Raw genomic sequence first — 24,235 nt, 5'->3', positions numbered from 1 at the left:
TGAGACACCATCTAAAATGGGGCACCAAAAATAAATGGGTGCCACAGAGATGACAAATTTGCAGTAATGTTCAGAACTTAAGTAGGTTCATGAGTGAAACCAAAGCCAACACTAGTAAGACTAAAATGACAAAATTTCTGAAAAATTGAAAAGCAGTGCATTTTTTGGCTAGGGTTAAGATGGAAGGTTATGGCATGTACTTTTCTGTTTTGGTAGGAAAGACTGTCACTGTCACTTCAAACGAATGTGCATTTTTTGGCTCTGATGTTCCATCTCATGACCATAGGAATTGCTTCAACATCAGTGGGCCAACTGGCACATATTTGAGATGTTGGAAAAGTATTATGAATAGTGTTGTCTTCACTGTTGAACAGGTCTTGCTTAAAAAGCTCTCGGTGTTCAACCAAGGATGAGCAACTTTAGATACAACCAACACCAAATGTTGAGCAATAGGCCATCTTACAGTTGTGTTCTTAGTTGCCAAGCCTTTGATCTGGAGTGAGGCTGAAGTTGACCATGTTGTGATAGAGACCAGTGTCTAGTTAGCATAATAACAAGGCAATGTACATTTGAAAAGCAGCAAGGTTTGTATCATAACAAGGTCACCCTTAGCCTCACTCCTGTTGAAAGGCTTGGCAACCAAGTACACAATTGTAAAATCAACTGTAGGGCACAATTATACTGGCATAGAGCAAAAAAAAATTGAAAGGCAGTTCAAGATAAGAGCAACCTTTCCAAATCCTCTTTTTGCATACTCTGGGCTCCTGTCAGTAAAACCAATAAATCTGCTCAAAAATGATAATTTTCTTCTTCCATTTATTTTGTCAAAGTAACCACAATTGCTTTTTTTTCTATTTACAAGGTCTTACCTATTACCTTGCAGGTATACTAGGTTTACACAAGGTTCCAAATGTTAAAATGGGATCAATTCACTGAAAATATAAACATTTAATTGAATCAGGCTAAAAGAGAAATGAATATAACCATATACAACCTAGAATAGCTTTACCTCACAGGAAAAGACTCATCACAAAATGGACAATTCAAAACTGTATAAAATACAAGTCTATACAAGAGTAAACTTCCTGTCAGAATGCTTCTTGGGTAGGACCTCTTCAAAATACAGTGTATATACATGTTTTATAGTTAAATGTGACGTTACTGTGATCATACAGGCAGCTGTCAGTGTGAAAAAGGTGTGCGGCACAAGTGTGTGTCTTTTAAATGTACTTTAACATATGTAATTGTGGCATCCTGAAAAGACTTGCATGAAGTCTGGTGCAGTCTCATCAGCAAGCAAGTCCTCTCCTCCTACTCAAGTTATTAGCTCTTCTGTCAACTCTGCTCTTGTTCTCTTTCTTACGCCGTTGTTCCCTGAAAAAAAAAATTTCAACAAAGGAAAATATGAATTTACCAGTAATAATAACCAGTTTATTGGGATTAATTTACTATGTGTTACAACTGTTAAAATCATTCACTTTTAAACCCTATCATTCCCAAGATCTCATTTATTAATTCTTCTTACTATCTGTTGTACAATTCTGGTGATGTCAGTTTGAAGAATTTAGTATTAAATCAACTAAAAATCCTCTATGTGATATTTTTCTTTATTCTCATCATTTCTGCTTGATATTGTATAGCCATAGTAAGGAGAAATACTATTGTGGTCACTTGTGGGAGTGAAGAGTTACTCTTTTGAGGACTTTTGACACATAATAGTGGCTGAAGTTTGTTCACTAAGAGCTAAACAGATAATTTGTAAATGTGCAGGACTGCTACTCTGTGGTTGAAGTCCTTACCTTGATGTAACTTTCACACTTTTGACATCCACTTTATGATTCTTCACTTTAGCATGGCTCATGGTAGGCCTTACTTCCTCCTGGTATGAAGAAATAGGTTTCAATTTTCCAGTGTGTGGCTTGTAGGATAAGGGTTTGGCCAAGCTTGCTTTGAGATCAAATTTTTTTCTTGGGGTTGGTGTTGTGACATTTAGTGTATTGGCTGGCAAAAATCTGAGGACAAAAAAGAAAGATAGAAAAGTTGTTATTACAAGATTCTAAGTCTTTAAGATTATAGTGGTACAGGTTCCAACAGAAGTCAAAATATATGCTTGTAACAAGAATGTCTAAAAAAACTTCAAAGTTTTGTTTGTATATGCTGTGACCCAAAAGACTACAAACTGGATCCAGATGAGTCCCTTTTGTTGACTAAATAGTTCTATCTGCAGTTGAAACAACATAAATTTCCATAAGGGAAAAAAAGCTTGAAATGCTTGAGGCAAAATCTTACCTGAAAGGTGTCACAGCAATTGACTTGCGGGATGGATTTGCTGGTGTTTTTGATTTGTCTTCCTTCCTGGCTGTTGCAGGAAGGGATTTCCGCGCCAAAGGAGTCTTGGGCTTTTCAATGTTTGAAGCAGATCCAGAAGCAATAGGCTTGAAAACTTTGGGTGATTTCAATCTGAGTTTCTCACTTTTTGTGGCAATTTTGTTAGCAGGCTGGAAGAATGGTTTTGGAGCAGGAGAACCAAAAACAAATGTAGATGATTTATTGATAGTTGTAACAATTGGCTTGAATGTAACTTCAGCTGGTTTGCCATGATTTTTCCTTTTTATTTCAGTGGACTGCAAATAAGAAAACAACACATATTATATACATTTATGACCAGACAATCTACTATTGATTAACTATTACACTGTTTAGAATATCATTACATTTGAAGTAACATGGTTATAAAGGCTATTTAACCCTTGAACTCCCATGAGTGACCAAGACAGAATTTTACCTTACAATAATCTATACAATATCAAGCAGACAAGTGACGAGAATAAAGAAAAATATTGATTAGAGGATTATTAATTGATCCAATACCAAATTCTCCAAACTAACATCAGAAGAGCTATATACGGCTGACAGTAAGGAGAATTATGAAAGAGATCTTGGGAGTTAAAGGGTTAACACTTTCCCCTTCACATCAGTATGCATATTCTCCATACCATTTCATAAACATTTCCAAAGGTGCTGACAAGGAGAGCTACAATGTTTAGTTGTTGATTGATTCCTTTATTTCTGTGACCATAATGTTTGAATTAGGGGATGATAGTACAAGGAGAAATTTGATACCAGCCATTCTTAGGGTCAAAGGGTTTAGGGCTGGCAATTGACCCTTGAACTCTGAAGATCTATGTCAAGTTGTTTAAAGCTAGGTTAAGATAACCCAGGGTTAGCATGAAATCTGACCTCAGATCTGAAGCTTTAAATGCATATTTAGTATATTTTTGCCTACAATTTGATGCCTGGATATTCTAAAAAGAATTGAAGAAATTATCTGAAATAGGCCTTTGAAGAAGGGAATAAAGTAACCCAGATTAAAACTTAACCCTGGGTTAGTACTAATTGGCCTTTGAACAACTGGTCACTGATTGTCTTTTCTCCCTTCTAGCTGTTACACATTTCCTTGTAAATAAGTTATGGGAATTTGGTGTTAGATCAAGATAACAACTGATACACTTGAGTATTCTCATTACTTGTTTGCAGGATAGTGAATAGACGTGGAAGGGAGAAGTTACTTGTTAATCACTTCTGGGAATTAAGGGGTTAAGTTCCTGGACCCAGTTGTTCAAAGGCCAATTAGCACTAAACCAGGATTAAATTTCAGTCCAGGTTTCTATATTTCTCTATTCAAGGGCCTTTTGGAACAACTTTCAGAACTCTCTGTAGAGAATCCAATCATAATTATTGTAGTCACAAATAATTTACAACTGAATTTTCTGTAGCTTTCAGATCTGAAATTTAAATTTCATGCTTACCCTGGGTTATCTTAAACAAGTTCTGAACAACCCAGCCCTCAATTTTGAAAAGGTTACATCCATTCTAATAAGTAATTGCATCAACTCTTGACGGCTTAAAAACTATATTTGAAAAAAATTTCAAAATTTCCTCTTACTTTTCTTGCTGAGGATTTCCTATTTTCCTTCTCCTTCTTGCAACCATCTACCACAATCTAAATAAGAAACAAAGTGAACTTATTAGAACTGAAGACTAACAAAATGCAGATAAACTTTTACATGTGACGTAACTTGGTCAGTTGCTTTAATTTACCTTGGCTTTCTTGACTGACTGATTAAAACACTCCATTCTTTTCCTTTTCTTCTCCAAATATACATCAATTGAATCCATCCTGAAAAGAAAAAAGAAATTTATCTTAATGTAAAAAGTGTAATTTCTTACCTTCAGAGTAACTAGCAAAGTCCACCAGTGTCTGTGTGCATGTTTTCTTTCTCAACTGACCAAGAGCTTGTTACTACAACCAGCATCAAAATTAACTGGCACATTATTAGGGCTAAAAATTAACTCCAGTCTATGGTGGCCAGTTGGGCCAGGGGGGGGGGGGAGGAAGGGGGGGCAAATAGGTTTACTCAGCAAGGGCATGAGAGATAAAATTAAAGTAAGAGGGGGTTAAAGAGGTCAATGTGTCAACAATTTTGTTACCAATTGCAGGTTATTCTTGTTACAATTTTCTTATATTAGATCACTGAACATCTGTCTATCACTTACTTTTCAAACTGTTGCTTGTGAATCTTGTTCCATTTATTAGCTAACAACATAAAAACAAAGAATTGGAAATTTTTTCATCAAATTGAATGCTTGTTATAAACATGTATCAACTCATTCAGAATTATGAAATCGCTTAAAATAAATATAGAACAACATCCAGTGAAAAGAAGTTCAAAGCCAAAAAAAAAGGTTTGTTTTTATTGAAACCAGGAAGCTCACCTGGAGTTTTATTTGTTTCTGCTGCTGACTCCTTACCGAGGAACTGAACAAATCGGGGGATTTTACATTCTGCAGGCACTAAAATGTTATAGAAAAAGGTTCACTCATAACTCAATTTATGACATAACAATGCAGCACTCTTAGCTCTGATTCTTTTCAAATTCATGATTTTGCAAATTAAATCATATAATGGTCACAAGAAGGCAATCTACTATAACACTGTGAAATGTAGTCAGTAACTCAGCTTCTCCTGGTATGATTCACTTATTTATTATATCCTAATAAACTTAAATGAAATCTTTCTATAATTGCAAATCATGATAATACCAGTCTAGGACTTAAATGAAATCTTTCTATAATTGCAAATCATGATAATACCAGTCTAGGATATATACAAATTAAAAATAATATGCCATTGATTTAAGGTGCAAAGTTGCATACAGTCATGTGCTGTCAAAACTCTTGTAACAAACAGTTCTGTAAGCAAACAGCTTACAGAAGACCAGCCTGAGACCAGCTCACCAATTTTTTGTTTCTTTTTCATCAACCAAGATTTATTATTAGACTCTTTCTTAGCAGCCAGCTGCAAGCACCAAAATATAATTATCCTCTTCAATTTAACCTGGGTGTCTGTTGATTTGGAACACGAACTGTACAGACTGTGGATGTTTCAATGTTAGGCTTACTTTTTTCCTCAACTTTCTTATCAAGTTGATCCATTAGCTCTCTCTTGTAGCTATCATCATTATCACTTTCATGATTGAAATTTGTTGATTCTGGAATTTTAGCTGCTTCTTCTATCTTGGTGCAGTCAGCTGTTTGTGATTCTTTTCCTTGCTCAACTAAAGAACTACAAAGGGAGAAAATCATTAGCTCAGCCTCTGTATAACACTTCAAAACAGACTGTCTTCACAAATTAGAGTTTTTTCCCCCCTTACAATTTTTTTTCTTAAAAATGATTCATTCCATCACTTTGAGAGCATGCAAATAATTATATCTCAGAGAACATCTACTCACTCTTCTGCTGCGCCAGTAATCTTTAATGCATATATCTTTAGTTCTTCAATAAGCTGAGAAGTCTGAAATGTTTCGTACGATGTTAATAAGTGACAAAAGTTGCGAGCAATATGACTCTGTGTGATCTTAGTATTGAAGAAGTCACCGTATTATCACAAATGAATGAACATATTAATTTTGTAGGTCTGTTATATGGAGAATAGCACGCAAAACGGACAAAACAGTCATCCAGAATTATAATTTCAAATTGTGTTACTCGACGCAGAAAGACAGAAAGCAATCTCTCTTCATAAACAGGTGTCTCGTCTTGACAGATTTGTTAAAGGAAAAGCTCACATATAACATAATTAAAAACCTCTTTAATGATCGAGTTCAGGAGTCAAAACGTCAAAATATATATTTGGTTCAAAAAGGAAAACATCATTCTTCAATATTCAAGTGATTAGGAGGTAGACACCTCCACAAAATTGTCATCAGTTCAACGCTTCAGTGGAAAATTTGCGGCCCCGTAATTTTGCCTGCATAATTGGACCATCAATCTTTTATGTCGCATGCTGCATATTATTTGAAACTGAGAGGAACTGCGTGCGTAATTGTCTTTAGGTCGATTTCCAGAACACAATAAATGTTGCATGCTTGCACGCTTACCTTGCTGTTGGCTCTAATTCCCACGCTCTTACAGAGCTTTTGAAGCTCAGCGCGCTTCATTCCCTCAAGCTCATTTGCGTCAAAAGTTACAGCCATCGTGACACACAATACTGACAGGCTTACAACCCAACTACTGGTCCTGATTAGATCTCTTTTTTATACAGTTTCAAGCTCTTTCTGTTCAAAACAAACCGCTCACTGCGTCTAATGGCGGTAGTCGCACTTCATCGAACGTTTGATCACCCACAGCTGAAGTTTGAAATGGACCGCTTACTCTTGATTGGCCAGTTCCTCAGAACGCGAACGACTGGGAGCAAGTTCTTAGAGATATGGTACTCAGTCCCCACACGTCTTTGAGCAATGCCTCGTACATTTCAAGCTAGATGTCTCCTGCGGCGTAGGAAGGCACCCAAAATATTGTTTATGTTCGGATAATTTTAATCTAATCAATATTTACACAGAAGCCGACAATACAATACTTGAGATATTCATGTTTACAAGGGAAGTAAGGTGCTTATGCGTAGCATTGACTCAAATTCTCAAGGACAGAAACTCACAACGATTCGCACGCGAGCGATCGAACGTTCCATGCCACGGATCAACAAATGCCAAGTGCTATTGGTATGTGCAATAGCTTGCAATTGTGTCATCTTATTCTACATTTCTCATGTACAAAACACAAACGGGGAGTGGCTAGAACAAAGCAAATTAAAGGCAATTAAGGAGAAAATTTCCTTTCTGGGAAACAAAGCTACGCAATTTGAAAATGAAGTGACTATTGTCTTGTTGGAGTTTGAAAACTTTGAGAATGACATTAGTCGAACAATTCGTTCCATTTTGGAGTACTTCCCAAACGTTCATATTGTGCTGATATCACTTAAACGACCGTATCCGCCATTAGATATTCCGAATGGCAAAATTCAATTGGTTGTGCAAGACTTGTCCCCCGATCAAAAGCAATCGGCTGGAAGACCCGAGAATTATATCACAACGCCATACGTCATGTTCATGCCAGATAGTGTCCGATTCAGCTCTTCAAGTTTGCCAGTTATGATGCTTGAAGAGCTTAAAGGTTTGGCTGGTGTGAAACCTCAATATAAAATTGTTACAGTGCCAGTGATATCAAAAGAAACTATACAGTGCAACAAACTTTCATTTGACCTTAAACGTTGGACATTAGAGTACTCGATTTCCGAAGATGAAGCACAGAGCTATTATCGAACTTGTGATTCTGTTGGCCCCAATCAAGTGGTTTTGGTAAAAGCTGCATTCCTTCACAGCCTTAGTGCACCATACTTACGACCTTTTCCTGAAAGTCTCTTTATTCAAGCTTCGCTGCACCATATAAAAACAAAACTTCTCCACAAGGTTTCTTTCTCACAAGGATCCATGCTCTTTTCAAATGCTCACACAAAATGGAAATATGAGAATAATTTCAAAACAAGAAGAAATGACATGTACAGAAAACTAGGGGTCAAGAAAGTTGTTCTTCCATCAGGAGAAGTGGAGTGGTATGGCTGTGGCAAGAATACAGGACGGTGCTTTGGCACTGTTTTTGATGATATGCCTGAATATCTTTATATGTCAAGGTGGACACCACCCTGTTGTTTGGAAAGTCTGCGTCAAACTGCACGTTATCTTTTCAACATTCTTAAAGAAGCAGGTGTAAGTTATTGGTTGGAGGGAGGTAGTTTGTTGGGTGCTGCTCGATATGGTGACATCATTCCATGGGATTACGATGTAGATATTGGTATTTATCAGCATGAAATCAACAAATGCTCATATCTGGTCGAAGCAGAAAAGCTCTCAAATTCTGGCAAACCATATGTTGACAGTGAAGGCTACACTTGGGAAAAAGCCACTGAAGGAGAATTTTTTCGAATCCAGTTTAGTCAGTATAATCACTTACATGTGGACATTTTCCCATTCTATGAAAAAGATGGCACCATGACCAAGAAAACCTGGTTTGAAACTCACAGACAAGATAGGGAATTTCCTGCTCATTATTTGAAGCCTCTAGGAACAATTGATTTCATTGGAATGAAAGCATCTGCTCCAAACAATGTCAGAGAATTTCTGGAATTCAAGTTTGGTAAAGGTGTTATTGAAAATCCTCAATATCCAAACCCATCAAAACTGAAAAAAAAGTCAAAGATTAAGAGTTGATCCCCTATTAAAAGTTAGGAATGTATTTTACGAATGAAATCACTTTATTTTCACCAGTTAAGCTGCTTTTTGTTTTTAGTTTCTCACTCTTTGTGGGGGAAGGGACAAACTAACTCCAAGTGGCTTTGAGATGCCATGTCCTGAGGATATTTTTTCAGGGGGTGAATGTCACAAAGTATTTTTTATAGACTGTTTATAATCTTTAATGTAAACCCAAAAGATTATACAGCAAATAAATGCTAAAATTTTGAAATGGGCAAGTGAGTTCCTAGTTAACTCACATTTCATTCGCTTGCCATCTTCTCCATCAACCTTGTTAGTGACTGACAGGTATTATTTTCCTGTGATCATCATCAGTGGCCCCTCCTTGTCATGTTTTGCTACAGAGAAAAATTTGTAATGATAAAATGAGTGTTTTTTTCTTTTTGATGATTGCATGGAGTATTACTCTTTGGCAACAGTTGCTCTTCTCATTTGTAACCTTTCAATGTATATTAAGATTTTGAAAATTTTCTAAAGAGAAGTATATATCTCTAAATGTATTTAATATGTGGCATATTTTTGAGAAATTGGAATAGATAAAAACATCAATAAAGAATAAATGATCAGTCTACCATTCCAGTTTGTTTATTGCAATGGCTATACATTCTATTTTAATCCAAATTCCTCTGCAAATTTTTTATTTACTGGGCAATTTATTTTTGTCAGACCTGGAGGAAATTCTCCATATTTTGCCCTCTTCCCTTGCCACTTTATTTTTCAATGAAAACTCTGGGAACCAGAGAAAAACACTTCAAGGGAGCTGTGTCATGATTCTCTGAGTGAATATTTGCACTTGGTAGTCATTGAACTGCCTTTCATTGGTGCGTTAGTACAAGTATTTCTTTGCCCGCCAGAAAGTATGAACCCTTGTAAATGGTGAGCTGGCAAAACATGAGGCTCCAATGAGGAGGGTCTGCTTAAATTCAATGCACTTTCTAAAACTACCTTTAATTTAACCTTTTAACACCCAAGATCTCATTAGTGATTCTCCTTACTGTCTGCTACACAATTCATGTGATTTTAGTTTGGAGAATTTGGAATTGGATCAACCAATAATCCCCTAATTGATATTTTTCTTTATTCTCATTACTTCTCTACTTGATACTGTATTGATAGTGTAAGGAGAAATTCTGTCCAGGTCACTAGTGGAACTTACAGGGTTAAAAGAAGCCCATGAAATATTGGGCTGAGTTTGGTTAAAAAAGAAAAAATACCTTAAAGAGAAAATTGTAAGCCAAGAGGTTTCTTGGATAGCTAGGGATGAGAAGGTTGATAGAGACTGAAAATGATGCAGCAACTTGAAAAGTGAAAAGGTGAAATTTCTTAAGATGTAAAAAACCTGACCCAGCTCTTTGACTGTGTATGATATAAAAAATGTTTTATTTTGATTTCTATTAAGTGTGAAGCGATCAAATGTTCTTAAAAACACCTTCAACTAAAAAGTTAATGGTAGTTGTAAATGGCAATATAGAGCCATTGTATGGATAAAATGTGTGTCGATAAATGTTATACAAAAATGCCTGATTTTTTATTAACCCTTTAACTCCCAGAAGTGATTAACATAAAACTTCTCCCTACAATATCCATACATTCTTCAGCAAACAGGTAATCAGAATATTCAAACTTATCATGTAAAAGCTGCTATCTTGATCTAGCACCAAGTTCTCATAACTAATTTACAAGGAAATGTGTAGCAGCTACAGGGGAGAATTAACAATCAGATCTTGGGAGTTAAAGGGTTAAAAATTCTTGTCAATAGCATTTATCACCTTTAGTTGGGTTAAGTTTGCCATGAGCTTAACCCTTTACCTCTTAGAAGTATTAACATGTAACTTCTCAATACAATATTCATACATTTTCAAGCAAACAGAGAGTGAGAATTATTAAACTTCTCTGGTAGAGGTTTCTATCTTGAGTTAACACAAATTTCTCATAACTAATTTACAAGGAAATGTGTAGCAGCTAGAAGGGAGAATCAACATTCACATCTTGATTGTTAAAGGGTAATGGCATTTCCAACCAGAGCTTATCCTGGTTTCCATGACATTAAGTTACTATGAGCATTTTCACTTCCCCTGAGGGGATATCAGACCATCACAGTTCCCCACACCACCCCCCCCCCTCCATTAGCATTTTGTCAGGTCTCTCTGATAGCTTACTGGCACCCTTGTACACTCCTGTATGGGGAGAGGAACTTTGAAACTGTGAGTGTATAGTGTCTTGCTTATGAACATTTAATGACCCTGAACAGGAATTGCAGCCTGATCTTTTATATGGGGAGTCCAGTGCTCAGTTGTTCAAAGATAGGTTGAGATAACCCAGGGTTAGTGTGAAATTTGATTTCAGGTCTGAAAGTTTTAAAAGAAAAATCAGTATAATTCTTTTTGACCACAATTTGATTATTCAATGCTCGTGGAGAAAAGGATTAAAGAAGCTACTATTTAAATTTAACCCTGGGTTAGCACTTATCTGGGCAGCTTTGAACAACTGGGTCCAGCACACTAATCATTAGGCTGGCATATTTCCATCCCTTAGGAACCAAGCAGCAAATAACTCGGGACAAGCACAAAAAAAAAACAACAACAACAACCAAACAAAAACAAACAACAACAACAACCAAACAAAAACAAAAACAAAAAAAATGGTGTTTTTGCTGCCACACTAAGACTTACTTGACCACAACACTAATATATAGATTTAGGCAAGCCTAAAAGCGGAGGTCGCATTTTTTTTCCCGCACGTCTTTTCAACAAAACTAAAGCCCCTACTATGGATAAAGTGCGTTGTAATATTAATGGATTTTCATTCGCAACTTCTCCGTGTCCGTGTAGAGGACTGATTATAAGATAGTGCCCGTGGTACAGTTGGCCGCGCATGCTACAAGTAGCACCTTGTACGGTCGGTCGGTCGGTCGTACAGTCGTACGGTCGTACATCCAAATTTTTCGGCTTGATGGGTTACTACTATTTTGTATAATTATGGAGTTACGCAAGCTCCGCTATTAATTAATTATAAAATTAAAGGATAAGTTAGGTATACTCAAACAATCTCATACCCAGATCCTACTATGCAACTGTAACTGAACCATTTGACCGTGAAAGGTCTGAATACGAGACTAACAGGGGGTAGTGAGGGGAACAGGGGTAGCCAGCATTTTTCAAAGGGGGGGGGGTCACTTTGTGTCAAACAGAGGGTACTCACTAGATTGTCATTCTGTCCTCCGCGCACATGCGCGTGTTTTACTTTATATGACAAAAAAAGGCTTTCAAAGAGTTGGTCACAAGTACCTTAGGACCCACCCCCCAGGCTATGCCCTTAGGGAAGATCCCTGCCCACCTGTTGTCCTTACTGCTGTGAGATTTTTTTTTTTAATTCAATAGCAAACAACTTCCTGATTAACATGAATCACAACTGTCATTGAAAGGTATGGATGTATGAAATTTTGGTGGAGACTACATTTTGAGGTAATTTCATGAAGTAACCAAACCCCGAATAGAGTGTCTTCGAATGACATGAGAATTAGTTTATATGTTGTCATTAAAAAACAAATGAAAGGGGGTATTTAAGCCGCACAAAACATGAAAAAGCACGAGGCTCTCTTCATTTGCAGCTATTATCACAGCTGATTTTCGTAAAAAAGAAAATAAAAAATATTAATGATAATGGGATTAAAAACTGCTATATTAAGAGTATCTAAGAAATGGGAGGGGGGGAGAGAGAGCGTTTGTTACGGCAAATTGCTCGAGAAGATTAGAAACGATTGTGTCCATATTTTAATTTTATCTCACGGAAACAGTTTTTGAATGGACTGAAGTATGGTGTCTCAAAATACTGGTAGTGTCAAAATTCCAAGAAATACTTTTTTATGACTAAGATGAAAATCGCAGGGTTTATATAGATTATAGTTCTTCGTTGATAATTATAGTCAGTATGCAGAGGAGGAAAAAAGTATGTTGTTATTATGCTGAACAAGAAAACTCCCATTACTTTATCTATGCCGAAGGAAAAATAATTCCCTGTAACAATTTCTGTCCCGCGTTTTGAGATTCTTGCGTGTGATTGGTAGAGAACGAATGAATGTTCTGGACGAACGATCAGTTTTTTTACGTGACCATTATCGATCGCTGATTGGTCCTTAGAGAATTCAGTAAATGGACTCTATAATTTATGCAGGAATATTGAATATCAAGCGAGCGAGTCCGGCCCAGTTTTTAGGGCGTCTCTCACTGCTTTTGATCGTAGATTCGATTCTTACCTTGCTTGTTTCGCCCGCGTATTTGATAAATTTCAGGGAATTTTGCGGTCGATCAAAGCGTTTGAACCATGTCTGTCGATGTGAAACATCCGCTTGATGCGGCAAGCACCGATCTGCTCGAAGTGAGTCGCCATCGACTCGAACCACTCTCGACAAAGATGGAAGAGCGAGATGCAGACGTTATGAAGGTAAGCATAGAGTATATATATTTTTTCATAGATCGGACCGTCTCCAAACCACATCACAAACACCGAGTTATTCTTTTGCCCAAGGGCTGTATTAAGCTCCAATCGATATGGATTTTCTGAAGTAGGGAAGCTTCAAATGTTTGAAATGTCACTAGTATTCGTGCGTGACGAGAAGCCTTTAGGGGAGCTCTACAGAAAACGTGGAAATCGAACGATCACTTCTTCGAATACAACACGTTTGGGTAAAGGAAAATCTATTGAATGACAATCGATAAGAAACGCGAATCCTAGGTAAGGGGTAATTTATCCAAGTCGGGAAAATTGAGACCTGAATTAGAATTGTTTTAAAGTCAATGTTGCATCTAACCGCCTGGCGGCTTGCTTCTTTGTGCCTAGCATGTGTTTTCAGTTTGAAGTAATGCTTATGTCAGCGAACGTTCCAATGACAGTTTTTCGTTAAATTCCTTGTAATTTCACCCTATTTGTAACCCACATTAACAGTGGGTACTACCGAGACCTTGATATCGATCGCAGTTGATCGTAGTAATTTGGATAAGAAAAGTACAGATCGATCGAGGTAGACCTAGAAAGCTCTATAATTTTGAATGTTGCTGTACATGTTGGTATTTCGAGAATCTTTGTTAAACGAACTCTGTACTACTGTAATTGGAGTTTTATGAGAGTCTCTCATTTCATAGACTGCTTACATGTGCCATGTGATATTTCTGAAGATCGAGGCCATTTGCAAACTATTTTGCAGAGGAGAGACACGAAAGCCTTTCGTTTAAAAAACACGCTCTTTGTCAGGGTTAGCCACGTTACTATGATCGCAACCACTGAACAGTGTTGCACGCTTGTAAAACACGTTCCACTCTAATAAAAGGCTGTCGCATTTAAATTTTTATCTCTGCGATCGATTTTTGCTGGAAAATAATCAATACAAACACTAGCGATGCAAATTTCCACGCTCACCCGCCCATTCATTGCTTTCTGTGGTATGTCTCATTGTTGCTGATTTCTGAAATAGACAACACCGATTCAACAGTCACTGTTTACATTGAGCTATCAGGTTTCGGCTGATTGAAAGTAAACGTTTGCTTCGAATCGAAGCTTTGATTCCGATTTTTGTCAGTGCTGTTGAAAAATACGTATTATGAATTTTCAGTGAAAATCAAGATTCAATACCGTTGGCGACGCATGCGGCTGATTTCCGTCGACAAAAGATACGATTAAGAGACATTTTGTCGGGTTCTTGGTGTTTCTTCTCTGTGCTCGCTACTATTTCAAACGGAATTTAAAACAGTTTCTTTGATGGTTGGATACTAAAGGAGTATTTTAATTTTGTGTGAAGCATTGTTGAATCGATGAATATTACTTACAGTGCGTGATCGAGGCGGATATTTTGTCCTGTGCAGTTTAAATTCACTGGATTTCTGGAGGTTACTCCTTGTCTAGTAATTTGCTTGTAACGATCGATTAGCCATTTTGGGGTCTTGCTATGTTATTACCAACGATTGAAATCCAGTAAATGAGTTCATCAGAAGAGATGACTGAATATTCCTGATGACTTTCGCAAACTTCTTATGTTTGGATAAAATTTGTAACACTTTGGAGTAGGAAGTTTTTACTGAGCAACACGTAAGACACAAGCTTTCAATATTGAGCGTAAAAGACAAGATATAACCCATGTATCAGGAATTTATTTGGTTGATGTTAGCTTGAAGGTTACCCTTAGTGTACTCCATTAAACTCATGACGTATACCTGTGAAGATAATCAAATACAGCAATAGAAAAATTTATTTTCAGTATGTCTGTATGAGTTTAAAAAAGATGAACTTTCCTTACTGCCTAACATCTATTCCTATTTAAAATTATTTTTGACACCACGATGTTTCATCAAAAGCAATTTACTTAAGGTCAAAGGGTTCCTGTATGCTGACAAGATTAACCAATTTGAAAGGAGTAATTTCAATTAATACCATTTATGTCAAATAGCTGGTGACAAGACTGGTTACTTTCACTACATGCACTCTCTGTCTTAATTGAGAAAAAAGATGCAGGGAGGATTTAAATCAATTCCAGTTTTTCATCAGGACTTATGACAATACCTCTTTTTTCATTACATTTATATTTATATTCAGTAATAACATGTTTGTGAAGTTGCTAACGGGTACATATTTTTACTCAAATATGTATCCCAGAAGCACTTGATATAATATGAAAAAAAATACTTAAGCTTAAATAGGTTAAAGTTTTTTAGTTTGCAAGATTTTCTTGCACTAAAGAATTTGTTTCCTTACTCTTTCCTGAACTTAAAACTTGCACCAGCTTTCAATTTATTAAAAAGACTGCCACATGCTTTATTTTAAAACAAGGTTACACCCTAACCTCCCCATGCTTTTTTTAAATACATGTCCTATGGTGCCAGCAGGGAAAATTTGTTTAACAATCAAGAGCTTCTTAAGTTGGTGATCATTCTTATGACCATAATGTAAGATTCAGAGGTGATATTGTAAGGAGAAATTAGAGACTGGTCACTCTAAATTGTTTAAAAATAATAGCTCACTGTTCTTTAGACTGCTATCTAGAATCAATGATGGAATTCAAAACTCTAAACTGGACTTGACCACTTTATCAACCAAATACTGTGTTTTATTGCAGATAACATATTAACTGATTCCTGAAGAATACTTTCATTTTTCTTTCTTACTTAACCTTTGAGAACACGTAACAAGTAAACCATTTGGTTGAAATAACTGGGTAAAATTTGTCATGGAAGTTTATCTCTCTCCAACAAGGTCAAGTTTGTGTATACTGTAGACATGTTAAATGGAACATGTGGCCCTCACCTGTGAAAAATTAAATGAAAAAAAAATTGACCCAAAAGTTGTATTGATTCAGTTACAGGAAATACCTTGATATGTTACTTACAACTTTATCCTTTGGGCTTACTTCACATTTCACCCACAGAAAGTTTCTTTAAAGAGGCATTTTGAAATTAAAGGGAAGGTCAGTAGAGCTTAAAATAAGCCCTAACTACTTCAGACAGAGAAGCATAATCAATTGCTGAATTAGAAAAAAATGTATATGAAAATGTCCTTGAAAAAGCAAAGAAGATGAAAATTTTCCATTTGAAATTTATCAAGAGCCTTACCTAGGTAATGTAGCTTTTCTTCAGTGGTCTAGTAATATGTTGATGTTCATTCAGACTTTTGCAAAACCATTTCAATTCTTTGCTGATTATACATTTGGAAGACAATATTTAAAATTCTTGTGTAAAGATTGCCACTGAAATATCAAATGATAATATGAACTTAACTGCAACTGAAGAAGGAATGATACCCAGTATATCTTTGAGGCAATGGCAAAGATGAGCTGTGGCTTAAGTGCAAAGAGAGCTATCCAGTAAATTCCAAAATGTTTATAGAAAATAGATTTAATTTCTGATTGCCCTCAATTGGCCATCGCAAAATGACCAGGGCCTGGTTGTTCAAAAGGTGAATCACACCATCCAAACGATAAATCACTACACAGCATATAAGTGTCAATGAAATATACTGTGCTAGATATCCAGCAGATAACTTTATCCACCCTTTAGGCAACTGCAGCCTGATGTTTAAGTGTCGTGTCATTACAAGAAAACCAGAAATCACATTTTGCATTGATTTCAGCACTCTGTGACTGTTCCTAATAATTTGTGCCCTTCTCAGCGAATCTGATGCAACACAATGACTAATCCAGTTAGAGGCTGGTTACATTTAACCCTTTAAACTCCCAAGATCTCATTGGTAATTCTCCTAACTATCTGCCAAACAATTCTCATTATGTTAGTTTGGAGAATTTGTTATTGGATCAACTAGTAACCCCATAATTGATATTTTTCTTTATTCTCATCACTTGTCTGCATGATATTGTATAGATATAGTAAGGAGAAATTCAGTCTTGGTCACTCACAAGAGTTAAAGGGTTAATAACCCTGGATTCTTAGTTGCTTCTTGTCATATTTACCCTTGTTGTATTTTTTCTGATTAGTCTGATTCTACAGCAGTCAATTTGATAGTGCCCATAATGTATTTTGTGGGCTTTAGTCTTAATTCACATCTTCTCTTTGTGTGTCAGTTAAATTGACAATGTTTAGCTGAGGGTTAGAGGGCTTACATATTTTTTTTTTTAAACTAAAATTCCTGTTCTATAGCCAGAGTAAGATTTGCCTCAAATCTAATACGATCAAATCTGTGGCTTCATTTAAAAAAGTGAAATAATAACAGAGAGTTGTTTCCCCAGATCGGTTCTACCAAATCAAACAAGCTTGAAATTTTTGTATCTCCTTCTTGGCTTAACATATAGTTTCAGCGACACATCAATAATTGCAGTATCTTTATCTGTGACAGCACTAAGTGTATCCAAACATGAGGAAATATGCTTTACAAACAATCTTTGATGAAATGCTAACGTAGATAATTTTTGGAGGTTAAAAGGTCATTGCGGTCTGCTTTTAGACCCATTCGAGCAATTAAGGCGAGTAATTTTCGCATCTAATGCCTTTGGCGTGGATTTAATTAGTTCTCTGAAAGTTCTTGCTCTAACCGATGTTGTAAAATGCAGAAAATGTGTCTCTTATCGCAAAGAGATTTTTGTTTTCGTGTAAATTTCTAACCTCTGCTGTCACGATTTGCATTTCCCGGGCTTAATGTATACGCGCGAGATGAGCCCGTGACTCACGAGCTATAAAAAGCAATTCTATTGGCTGGTGTATTTATTAGCCGTTTTTTGATTGGTTCCAGCTTGTTCGGACAGGGCGGGGAGCGTGTAAAAGGTGTCGCGTGGAATTCAGTTATGCACATTAGGAGTTTGTCCTTTTCAAAATTCATAACGGGTTGCTTTCCCATCGATATATTTCTGGACGATGTGAAAGCATCTTCTGGTTGAGAGGTATTCCTTTTTGCTTCCAGGCCCGATCGGAAAAGACGTGAAATATTTCCTGTACTTGCTCATATGCTTTATTTCCTCTCGTGATTTGGACTTGAATTACATCTGTAGAAAGAGTTCATTTGCTAACTAGACTGTAGGGAAAGAGCATAATATTAGCGCTTTCGAAGACAGGAACAGGCAGTGTAAATTCTTTGTTAAAGTGTTTTATGTTTAATGAGAGGAGAGAGTGTGTTTACCCCGATCGCGAAGTTCAATGACTTTTACAGATTCCCCTGACACTCTTCAGTTTATTGCATCTTCTCCGTTTACGAGAAATCGAAGCACTGTTGACTGTTATTCAAATTTCAGGCCTTTATTCAATCGATGGGAACGATGGGAGAGGTATCAACGGACTATCGTGACTCAGAGGAAGATCAGTGGATGGAACAACAAAGCTCCGCGCGGCTGTTCGAACGATCTCGAATCAAAGTGCTAGCAGGTTCGTACATTTGAATTGAGTTCTTTTGTTGTCTGCCATGAACGCCAAATGATTTGAGCACTTTAAAATTGAACGCACATTTACTTATGATAAGCATATGTACCTGCATGTGAACTGAATCTTTAATAAAACCTCAACCGACCTTGCATTGTAAATTATTTATAATCCTCGCGTTATGAATAGTAATGATCATTTTGCAACTAGGAAGGTTTTTTGCTCGATTGTTAACAGTTCTGACCTTACGATGCATCTAAAACTTTTAGTAAATCAGTAATGCCACAAACTTATATTTCGATGATTAAAAGTAAGATGTTATTACGCAGAGGTGCGTGCGGGAATTTTATTTAGTCTTGGTGTCTTGCCTCGAGCAATCGAATGCTCACCGCTGTGTGAGCGGACAAAAGATGGTTGATTGAGACAACACCGTTAATTTCTATTCGTCAGGGATCAATTTGCTCCTAATCGCATTTCAGCCGTTTTATTTTTATCCAGACGGAACGTCAACTGATCGAAATAGACACATGATCGAAAAAGGGGGTAGCAAAATGCAGTTGTGAATATTTAAAGTAGAATTTCATAGGCGTGGTGTGGGTGAGGTGTTGCGTGATTTTCGAGGAAGCAGCCAAATTGGTATTTCAATAACGTTTGAATTAAAAGGAAATTGTGACAATGACACGATTGTCTACTAGTAATTTGTAGATGAGCTCTTCGTTTTTATGCCACTTGAATTCGTGAAATACCTGTGATCGCGATCGTCGTAAAAGGAACGTAAGTAAAGAGGTGTAGTATTGTCTTCATATTCCCGTGAAATACTAAATACTGATACAATATTTTGAAACCTCAAATCAGATTGCCACTAATTTAATTTGTTTTGTTGTTGATGTTATTTTTTGCTAATATGAGCTTGCATTTCAATTTGGAGAAATGTTCATTGGATTGCATCGCCTTTGCGTGACCGATTTCTTGTCAAAGATTTTGGTAATTACTTAACTAGTTGATTTCCAAAGCGGCTTTATTAAAAAGATATCTGCATGATTAGGAAAACAAAAACTCGAAATAGTAACGACGTCATTTTAGGTTTTGAACTGATGCCAAAGAATTCTGTATTTCTGTTGTTATCAGAACTCAGCTTGCAGCAAATGCGATTATTTCAAAGAGAGGTCGAGGATGATTTGAATTTTAATTGTTAGTGACTCTATGTGGTCTGAATGCGCAACGTCCATGCTTTTACATATTGTAAACAATGTTATTTGTCTGTAAATTTCAATTATTTTTGAACAGTTTTTACTTTTGTTTAACTCAAAATTGGTGTTTGCTGTGATAAAATGTTTCTCTTTTTTAATATTTTGAGAACAACTTTTGCTTTTTGATGCAATTAAAACAGAGACACTTGTATTAGATTGGCAGTTTGGGATAGATGTAATGCAGTTAAAATTCTTCAATTTTTTTTATTAACCTAATATTCACTCTTAGATGTAATTAATAGGTAACCTTACATAACATTCTTATTTAATTATTGAGAGGACAGAAGATGGAAAAGAAAACTTATCAGCTATAAGGTCTCTTTTGGGTATATGTAAAATGTTACATCAAATTCATTGGACTTATTTGGAAAGAAATTTATTTGCTAAGGAGGGATGATTTTGATTATGAAGTAAGAACATAGAATTACAGTAAGTTCAAGAGCGTCAATACTGGTAGTCAATCATGTCACTGTGTTGTTTAATTTTTTTAAATTGTCAATTTGTATTTGCAGATGAAAGAGAAAAGGTTCAGAAAAAGACATTTACAAAATGGATCAACTCACATCTTCAGAGAGTTGGTGCCAGGGTTAATGACCTTTATCATGATCTTAAAGAAGGAAAGAAGTTAATTCTTCTTCTTGAAATTCTTTCTGGAGAAAAGTTGGTAAGGCTGCATAGACTTGAGGAAATAAAGTGATTGCATGTCAATTGACACAATCAAGATTTTCTGAAAGTGAGAATGGCTAAATACTAATTGTTGGAAAGACTTCATTTTGAAATTTAATAACAAGGATTACTTCCTACCCCCTCAATCAATTTTTTTGAAAAAGGTTATTTGGAAATATATTCCTATGCCTATTGTACATGCTAGTTTCTGATATTGGCTATCCTGTGTAAGCAGACCAGTCTATCCAAGCATTTTAGATCAGGTCATTTTACTGAGGTTCATTCCAGTTTAGGTCAAACCTTGGTGCTGAGTGTTTTCTTTTGCTTTGTTCATATTTTGCTTGTATACAGCTAAGGAACCAGTAACTGGACTGTCATTTGTCAAGGAACTTATGGAGAAACTAAAGAATTGAACATTGTGTAAACTCATGGATTGATAGTTACTGTAACACGATTTTTGTATAGCAAATCACCAGAGTTGAGCATTTTGCTGATCTAGAGGAGTAAAGAATGGATTTTATGGCTGATACACCTATGATGTAACTGAAGTTGTATATTAACATACATTTTAATTTGTCTTGTCCTCAGCCCAAACCATCCAAGGGAAGAATGCGAATTCACATGCTTGAAAATGTTGACAAAGCTTTAACATTCTTGAAACAACAGAAGGTAAGCTGGTATTTTTAATTAGTCTATAATCAAAGTATTGAAGTTTGTATGAATTAATTATTTATTGGAGTAAACCTTAGTTTCCAATGACAGTGACAAATTTTCCTTTCAGGTCCATCTGGAAAACATTGGTGCACATGACATTGTTGATGGAAACAACAAGATTACACTGGGTCTGATTTGGACAATAATCCTCAGATTCCAGGTGCGAAGATGCTCTTTGTTCTATTTTTGTGTACACTCTCTGGCCTGTAGGGGAAAGGAGAGTAAAGAATGAAAGTAGTTAATGAACCAGTCACCCTAGTTTTTAAACTTGGTTGCTAAACCTTGTGAGCTGCAGTTGGGCCAGAGTTAAAAAGAATCCTTGCCGCTTCTTTTATCTTGTTAAATCATCCTAGAAGAACATTTACAGAACCATACTTGAATTAGAAGGCAGCTCTGACTGAGTGGTTACAAGTTTTATGCTGTGTAACTGATGAAGGAGCAATTCTGTCAAAATATTTCCAAGAAAAACCATATACACTCCAGTCAAATTCTTCTGCCTAGGATCCTCATGTTAACAATTTGATCATTTGCTTGTTTTATAAATCATTATGAAGTCACCTCTTTCTTTCATTCATAAAGAAGACTTGGTTGCATTTTACGCATTAATGTATAAAAGATGGTTTATGCATTGGGTCAAACATATTTAATACATGTAATTTTTATCAGGGGAAAGTCTGTTCCAGCCACAGATGAATTAAGATTTGCAATAATGTGGTTGTCAGATTAGAAAGGATATACATGTTTGATGGTGATAACAATAATGTATTTTGTTTTTAGATTCAAGATATTACCATTGAAGGTGAAACAAAAGAAAAGAGATCTGCTAAAGATGCCCTGTTATTGTGGTGTCAGTCAAAGACTGTTGGGTTAGTTAGTTGCACTATTCATTCTTTGTCAGGTTCAAGAGTTTACAGTTGCCTGCTTGGTTGCCACGCCTTTGAACAAGACTGAGGTTAAGGGTGACCTTGTTATGATATAAACGTTGCTGCTTTTCAAATGTAAATTACTTTGATATCATGCTAACTAGATACTGGTCTCTATCACAACATGGTCACCTTCAGTCTTGCTCCACATCCAAGACTTGGCAACTAAGTAAACAACTATAAAATGGCCAATTTCCTTTCAAAAGTGAATAGATTTTGTTTCTGGTTCTGATAGAAGTTTCATTTTCATGTTACAGGTATCGCAATGTCACTGTGTCCAACTTTACCACAAGCTGGCGAGATGGATTAGCTTTCAATGCGCTTATTCACAGACACAGGTAAAATGAATGAAATTTTCGTTCAGAGAAGTACACATAAGATGGAGGTGATGTGTACATTTCTAGATGTTTCCAAAACAGAAACTTTTAATAACATGAAGCTTAAAGTTTAACTTCAAGGTTTTTCTTTGTTGTAGTAGCAATTTTCTGTCTCCTTAAATGAAAATGCTTGCTGGTAAACTTTTTTTTTTTTTAACGTTTTCTCAGCTGGCCTTGATAAGATATGTGGCAGTGTACCCTGCAACTCTCATTTGAAAGATGTGTTTATAATCTAGTAATATCCATGGTATTTGGTGGCAAAGAAGCGTTTAAGGGTTGGAGTAATGATGAAGCTTTCATCTCAATTTTGTTCAAGTTACAATGACTTACATATCTTCCATACTTTTGTTGTTAGGCCTGATCTTATTGAATATGAAAAACTAACAAAGAGTGAGCCAGAGAAAAATTTGAACCTGGCTTTTGAAGTGGCAGAGACACAGCTTGAAATACCACAGCTGTTAGAAGCAGAAGGTTTGTTGAAAGTTTGATTGTTTTTTTCTTTGTAATGATGCCCAAGTTTGATAAGGCTATGATTCCTCAGAAATGTGTTTTTTTCCCTCTTCCAAACAAGAGACAGTGAATCGTGGCTAATCATGTATTTATATGTTCATCTAGACATGCAATAGGCAAGTAAGTAAGAAAGAAAAAAGAAAATAAAAAACAAATAATGAAAAAAACAAACAACATGTTAATAACAAAGAAAATATGAACAAACTCGTGAAAAAGCAAACAAACATAGATAGGCAAAGATGTACATATTAAAGAAAAAAGTAACTCGACTTCAGCATGACAAAAAATTTGTGATTATGTGACAGCATGATGCTTACTGTAATTTGCAAACATTGCTCTTTCAGATGTCAATGTTGATTTCCCTGATGAGAAGTCAGTCATCACCTATGTGGCAGCTTATTATCATTACTTTGCCAAGATGAAGACAGTGGAAGTTAGTGGCAGCCGAATTGGCAAGGTAAGTCAAGTAACTCCAACTGTACTTGCAGTTTTCAAATAATACTAAATATCAAATGGATACTGAATATTGGATGTGTGCAACACTCATGAAATAGAAATTGGAATCAAAGCTTATCAGCCAGTAATCTTGGACCTTGGTTCTATGAGATTAATTTCCCAGTACATGAAGATAATCTTGGCTATGGTAAAAAAGAAGTAATGATGTAAATGTGTGTGACTTATAGTAACTTTAAATTAACCCTTTAACTCCCATGTGTGACCAGTACAGAATTTCTCCTTACAATATCAAGACAATATCAAGCAGACAAGTGATGAGATTAAAGAAAACGATTAATTAGGGGATTATTAGTTGATCCAAAACCAAATTCTCAAAACTAACATCAAGAACTATATGGCAGAAAGTAAGGAGAATTACTAATGAGATCTTGGGAGTTAAAGAGTAAACAATAACTGCTACTTGTGTTGTAGTGTATATGTATGTGAATCCCCCTCCTCACATTGAATGGGATGATGTAGGCAATTTAAAGAATCAATTTTTTTTTACAAAAAAATTTTATTGCACCTCAGGTAATTGAGCGCATCAAGGAAAACCATGAACTGATCATCGAATATGAGAAGCTGGCAACAGATCTTCTTGAGTGGATCCAGATCACCATTGTGAAGCTCTCAGACAGGAAGTTTGCCAACACTCTTGTTGGAGTTCAGCAAGAGATGTTAGAGTTTAATCAGTACAGAACTCAGGAAAAGCCACCCAGGTTAGAGAAAAGTGTATTATTGATAATTGTTTCATTTTGTTTGAGATAAATTGACTGAGGAAACTGCATCTAACAGGCCTTCAA

The 24,235-nt window shown here is 36.0% G+C and overlaps 3 protein-coding genes across 4 annotated transcripts in view; 2 read left to right on the top strand and 1 right to left on the bottom strand.

Moving 5' to 3' along the window:
* Positions 1 to 799: 799 nt before the first annotated feature.
* Positions 800 to 6,819, bottom strand: LOC131787450 (nucleolar and spindle-associated protein 1-like). The gene is made up of 10 exons (XM_059104558.2): positions 6,442 to 6,819; positions 5,794 to 5,855; positions 5,463 to 5,626; positions 4,777 to 4,854; positions 4,558 to 4,597; positions 4,102 to 4,180; positions 3,947 to 4,003; positions 2,290 to 2,624; positions 1,800 to 2,012; positions 800 to 1,374 (listed from the first exon to the last, which is right to left on the bottom strand). Exons 1-10 carry the CDS (start codon positions 6,535 to 6,537, stop codon positions 1,290 to 1,292), a joined length of 1,209 nt encoding a protein of 402 aa, XP_058960541.2. The 5' UTR covers positions 6,538 to 6,819; the 3' UTR covers positions 800 to 1,289.
* On the top strand, positions 6,817 to 8,661 carry LOC131787449 (ribitol 5-phosphate transferase FKRP-like). Its single transcript, XM_059104557.2, has one exon. The coding sequence runs from the start codon at positions 6,958 to 6,960 to the stop codon at positions 8,605 to 8,607; it is 1,650 nt and encodes a 549-aa protein (XP_058960540.2). The 5' UTR covers positions 6,817 to 6,957; the 3' UTR covers positions 8,608 to 8,661.
* Positions 8,662 to 12,842: 4,181 nt separating this feature from the next.
* LOC131787433 (spectrin beta chain, non-erythrocytic 1) overlaps positions 12,843 to 24,235 on the top strand; it is a 33,575-nt gene continuing 22,182 nt past the window's right edge. Inside the window, exons 1-10 of one of the 2 annotated variants that reach the window (XM_059104542.2) lie at positions 12,843 to 13,092; positions 18,374 to 18,503; positions 20,260 to 20,411; positions 21,002 to 21,082; positions 21,195 to 21,287; positions 21,905 to 21,993; positions 22,308 to 22,388; positions 22,783 to 22,898; positions 23,282 to 23,394; positions 23,964 to 24,151. In XM_059104542.2, the coding sequence (XP_058960525.2) occupies positions 12,973 to 13,092; positions 18,374 to 18,503; positions 20,260 to 20,411; positions 21,002 to 21,082; positions 21,195 to 21,287; positions 21,905 to 21,993; positions 22,308 to 22,388; positions 22,783 to 22,898; positions 23,282 to 23,394; positions 23,964 to 24,151 (1,163 nt within the window). In that variant the 5' untranslated portion in view covers positions 12,843 to 12,972. Of the gene's footprint in view, positions 13,093 to 17,887; positions 18,026 to 18,373; positions 18,504 to 20,259; positions 20,412 to 21,001; positions 21,083 to 21,194; positions 21,288 to 21,904; positions 21,994 to 22,307; positions 22,389 to 22,782; positions 22,899 to 23,281; positions 23,395 to 23,963; positions 24,152 to 24,235 lie in introns of those variants that run through there. The other variant, XM_066159923.1, reaches the window with a different exon arrangement.

Source organism: Pocillopora verrucosa, chromosome 13 (genome assembly GCF_036669915.1).
Source record: "Pocillopora verrucosa isolate sample1 chromosome 13, ASM3666991v2, whole genome shotgun sequence".
Classification (NCBI taxonomy): Eukaryota; Metazoa; Cnidaria; class Anthozoa; order Scleractinia; family Pocilloporidae; genus Pocillopora; species Pocillopora verrucosa.
Note: the sequence above shows the minus strand (reverse complement) of the source record. Positions and strands in the feature narration are given on the sequence as shown.

Coding starts and splice junctions, on each gene's coding strand:
- LOC131787449 (XM_059104557.2), top strand. CDS start 6,958: ATGCGTAGCATTGACTCAAATTCTCAAGGACAGAAACTCACAACGATT.
- LOC131787450 (XM_059104558.2), bottom strand. CDS start 6,537: ATGGCTGTAACTTTTGACGCAAATGAGCTTGAGGGAATGAAGCGCGCT. Junction 4,181..4,557: donor CACAAGCAACAGTTTGAAAA/GTAAGTGATAGA, acceptor TTTTCTTTTCAG/GATGGATTCAATTGATGTAT. Junction 4,004..4,101: donor AGTCAGTCAAGAAAGCCAAG/GTAAATTAAAGC, acceptor TTTCTTATTTAG/ATTGTGGTAGATGGTTGCAA.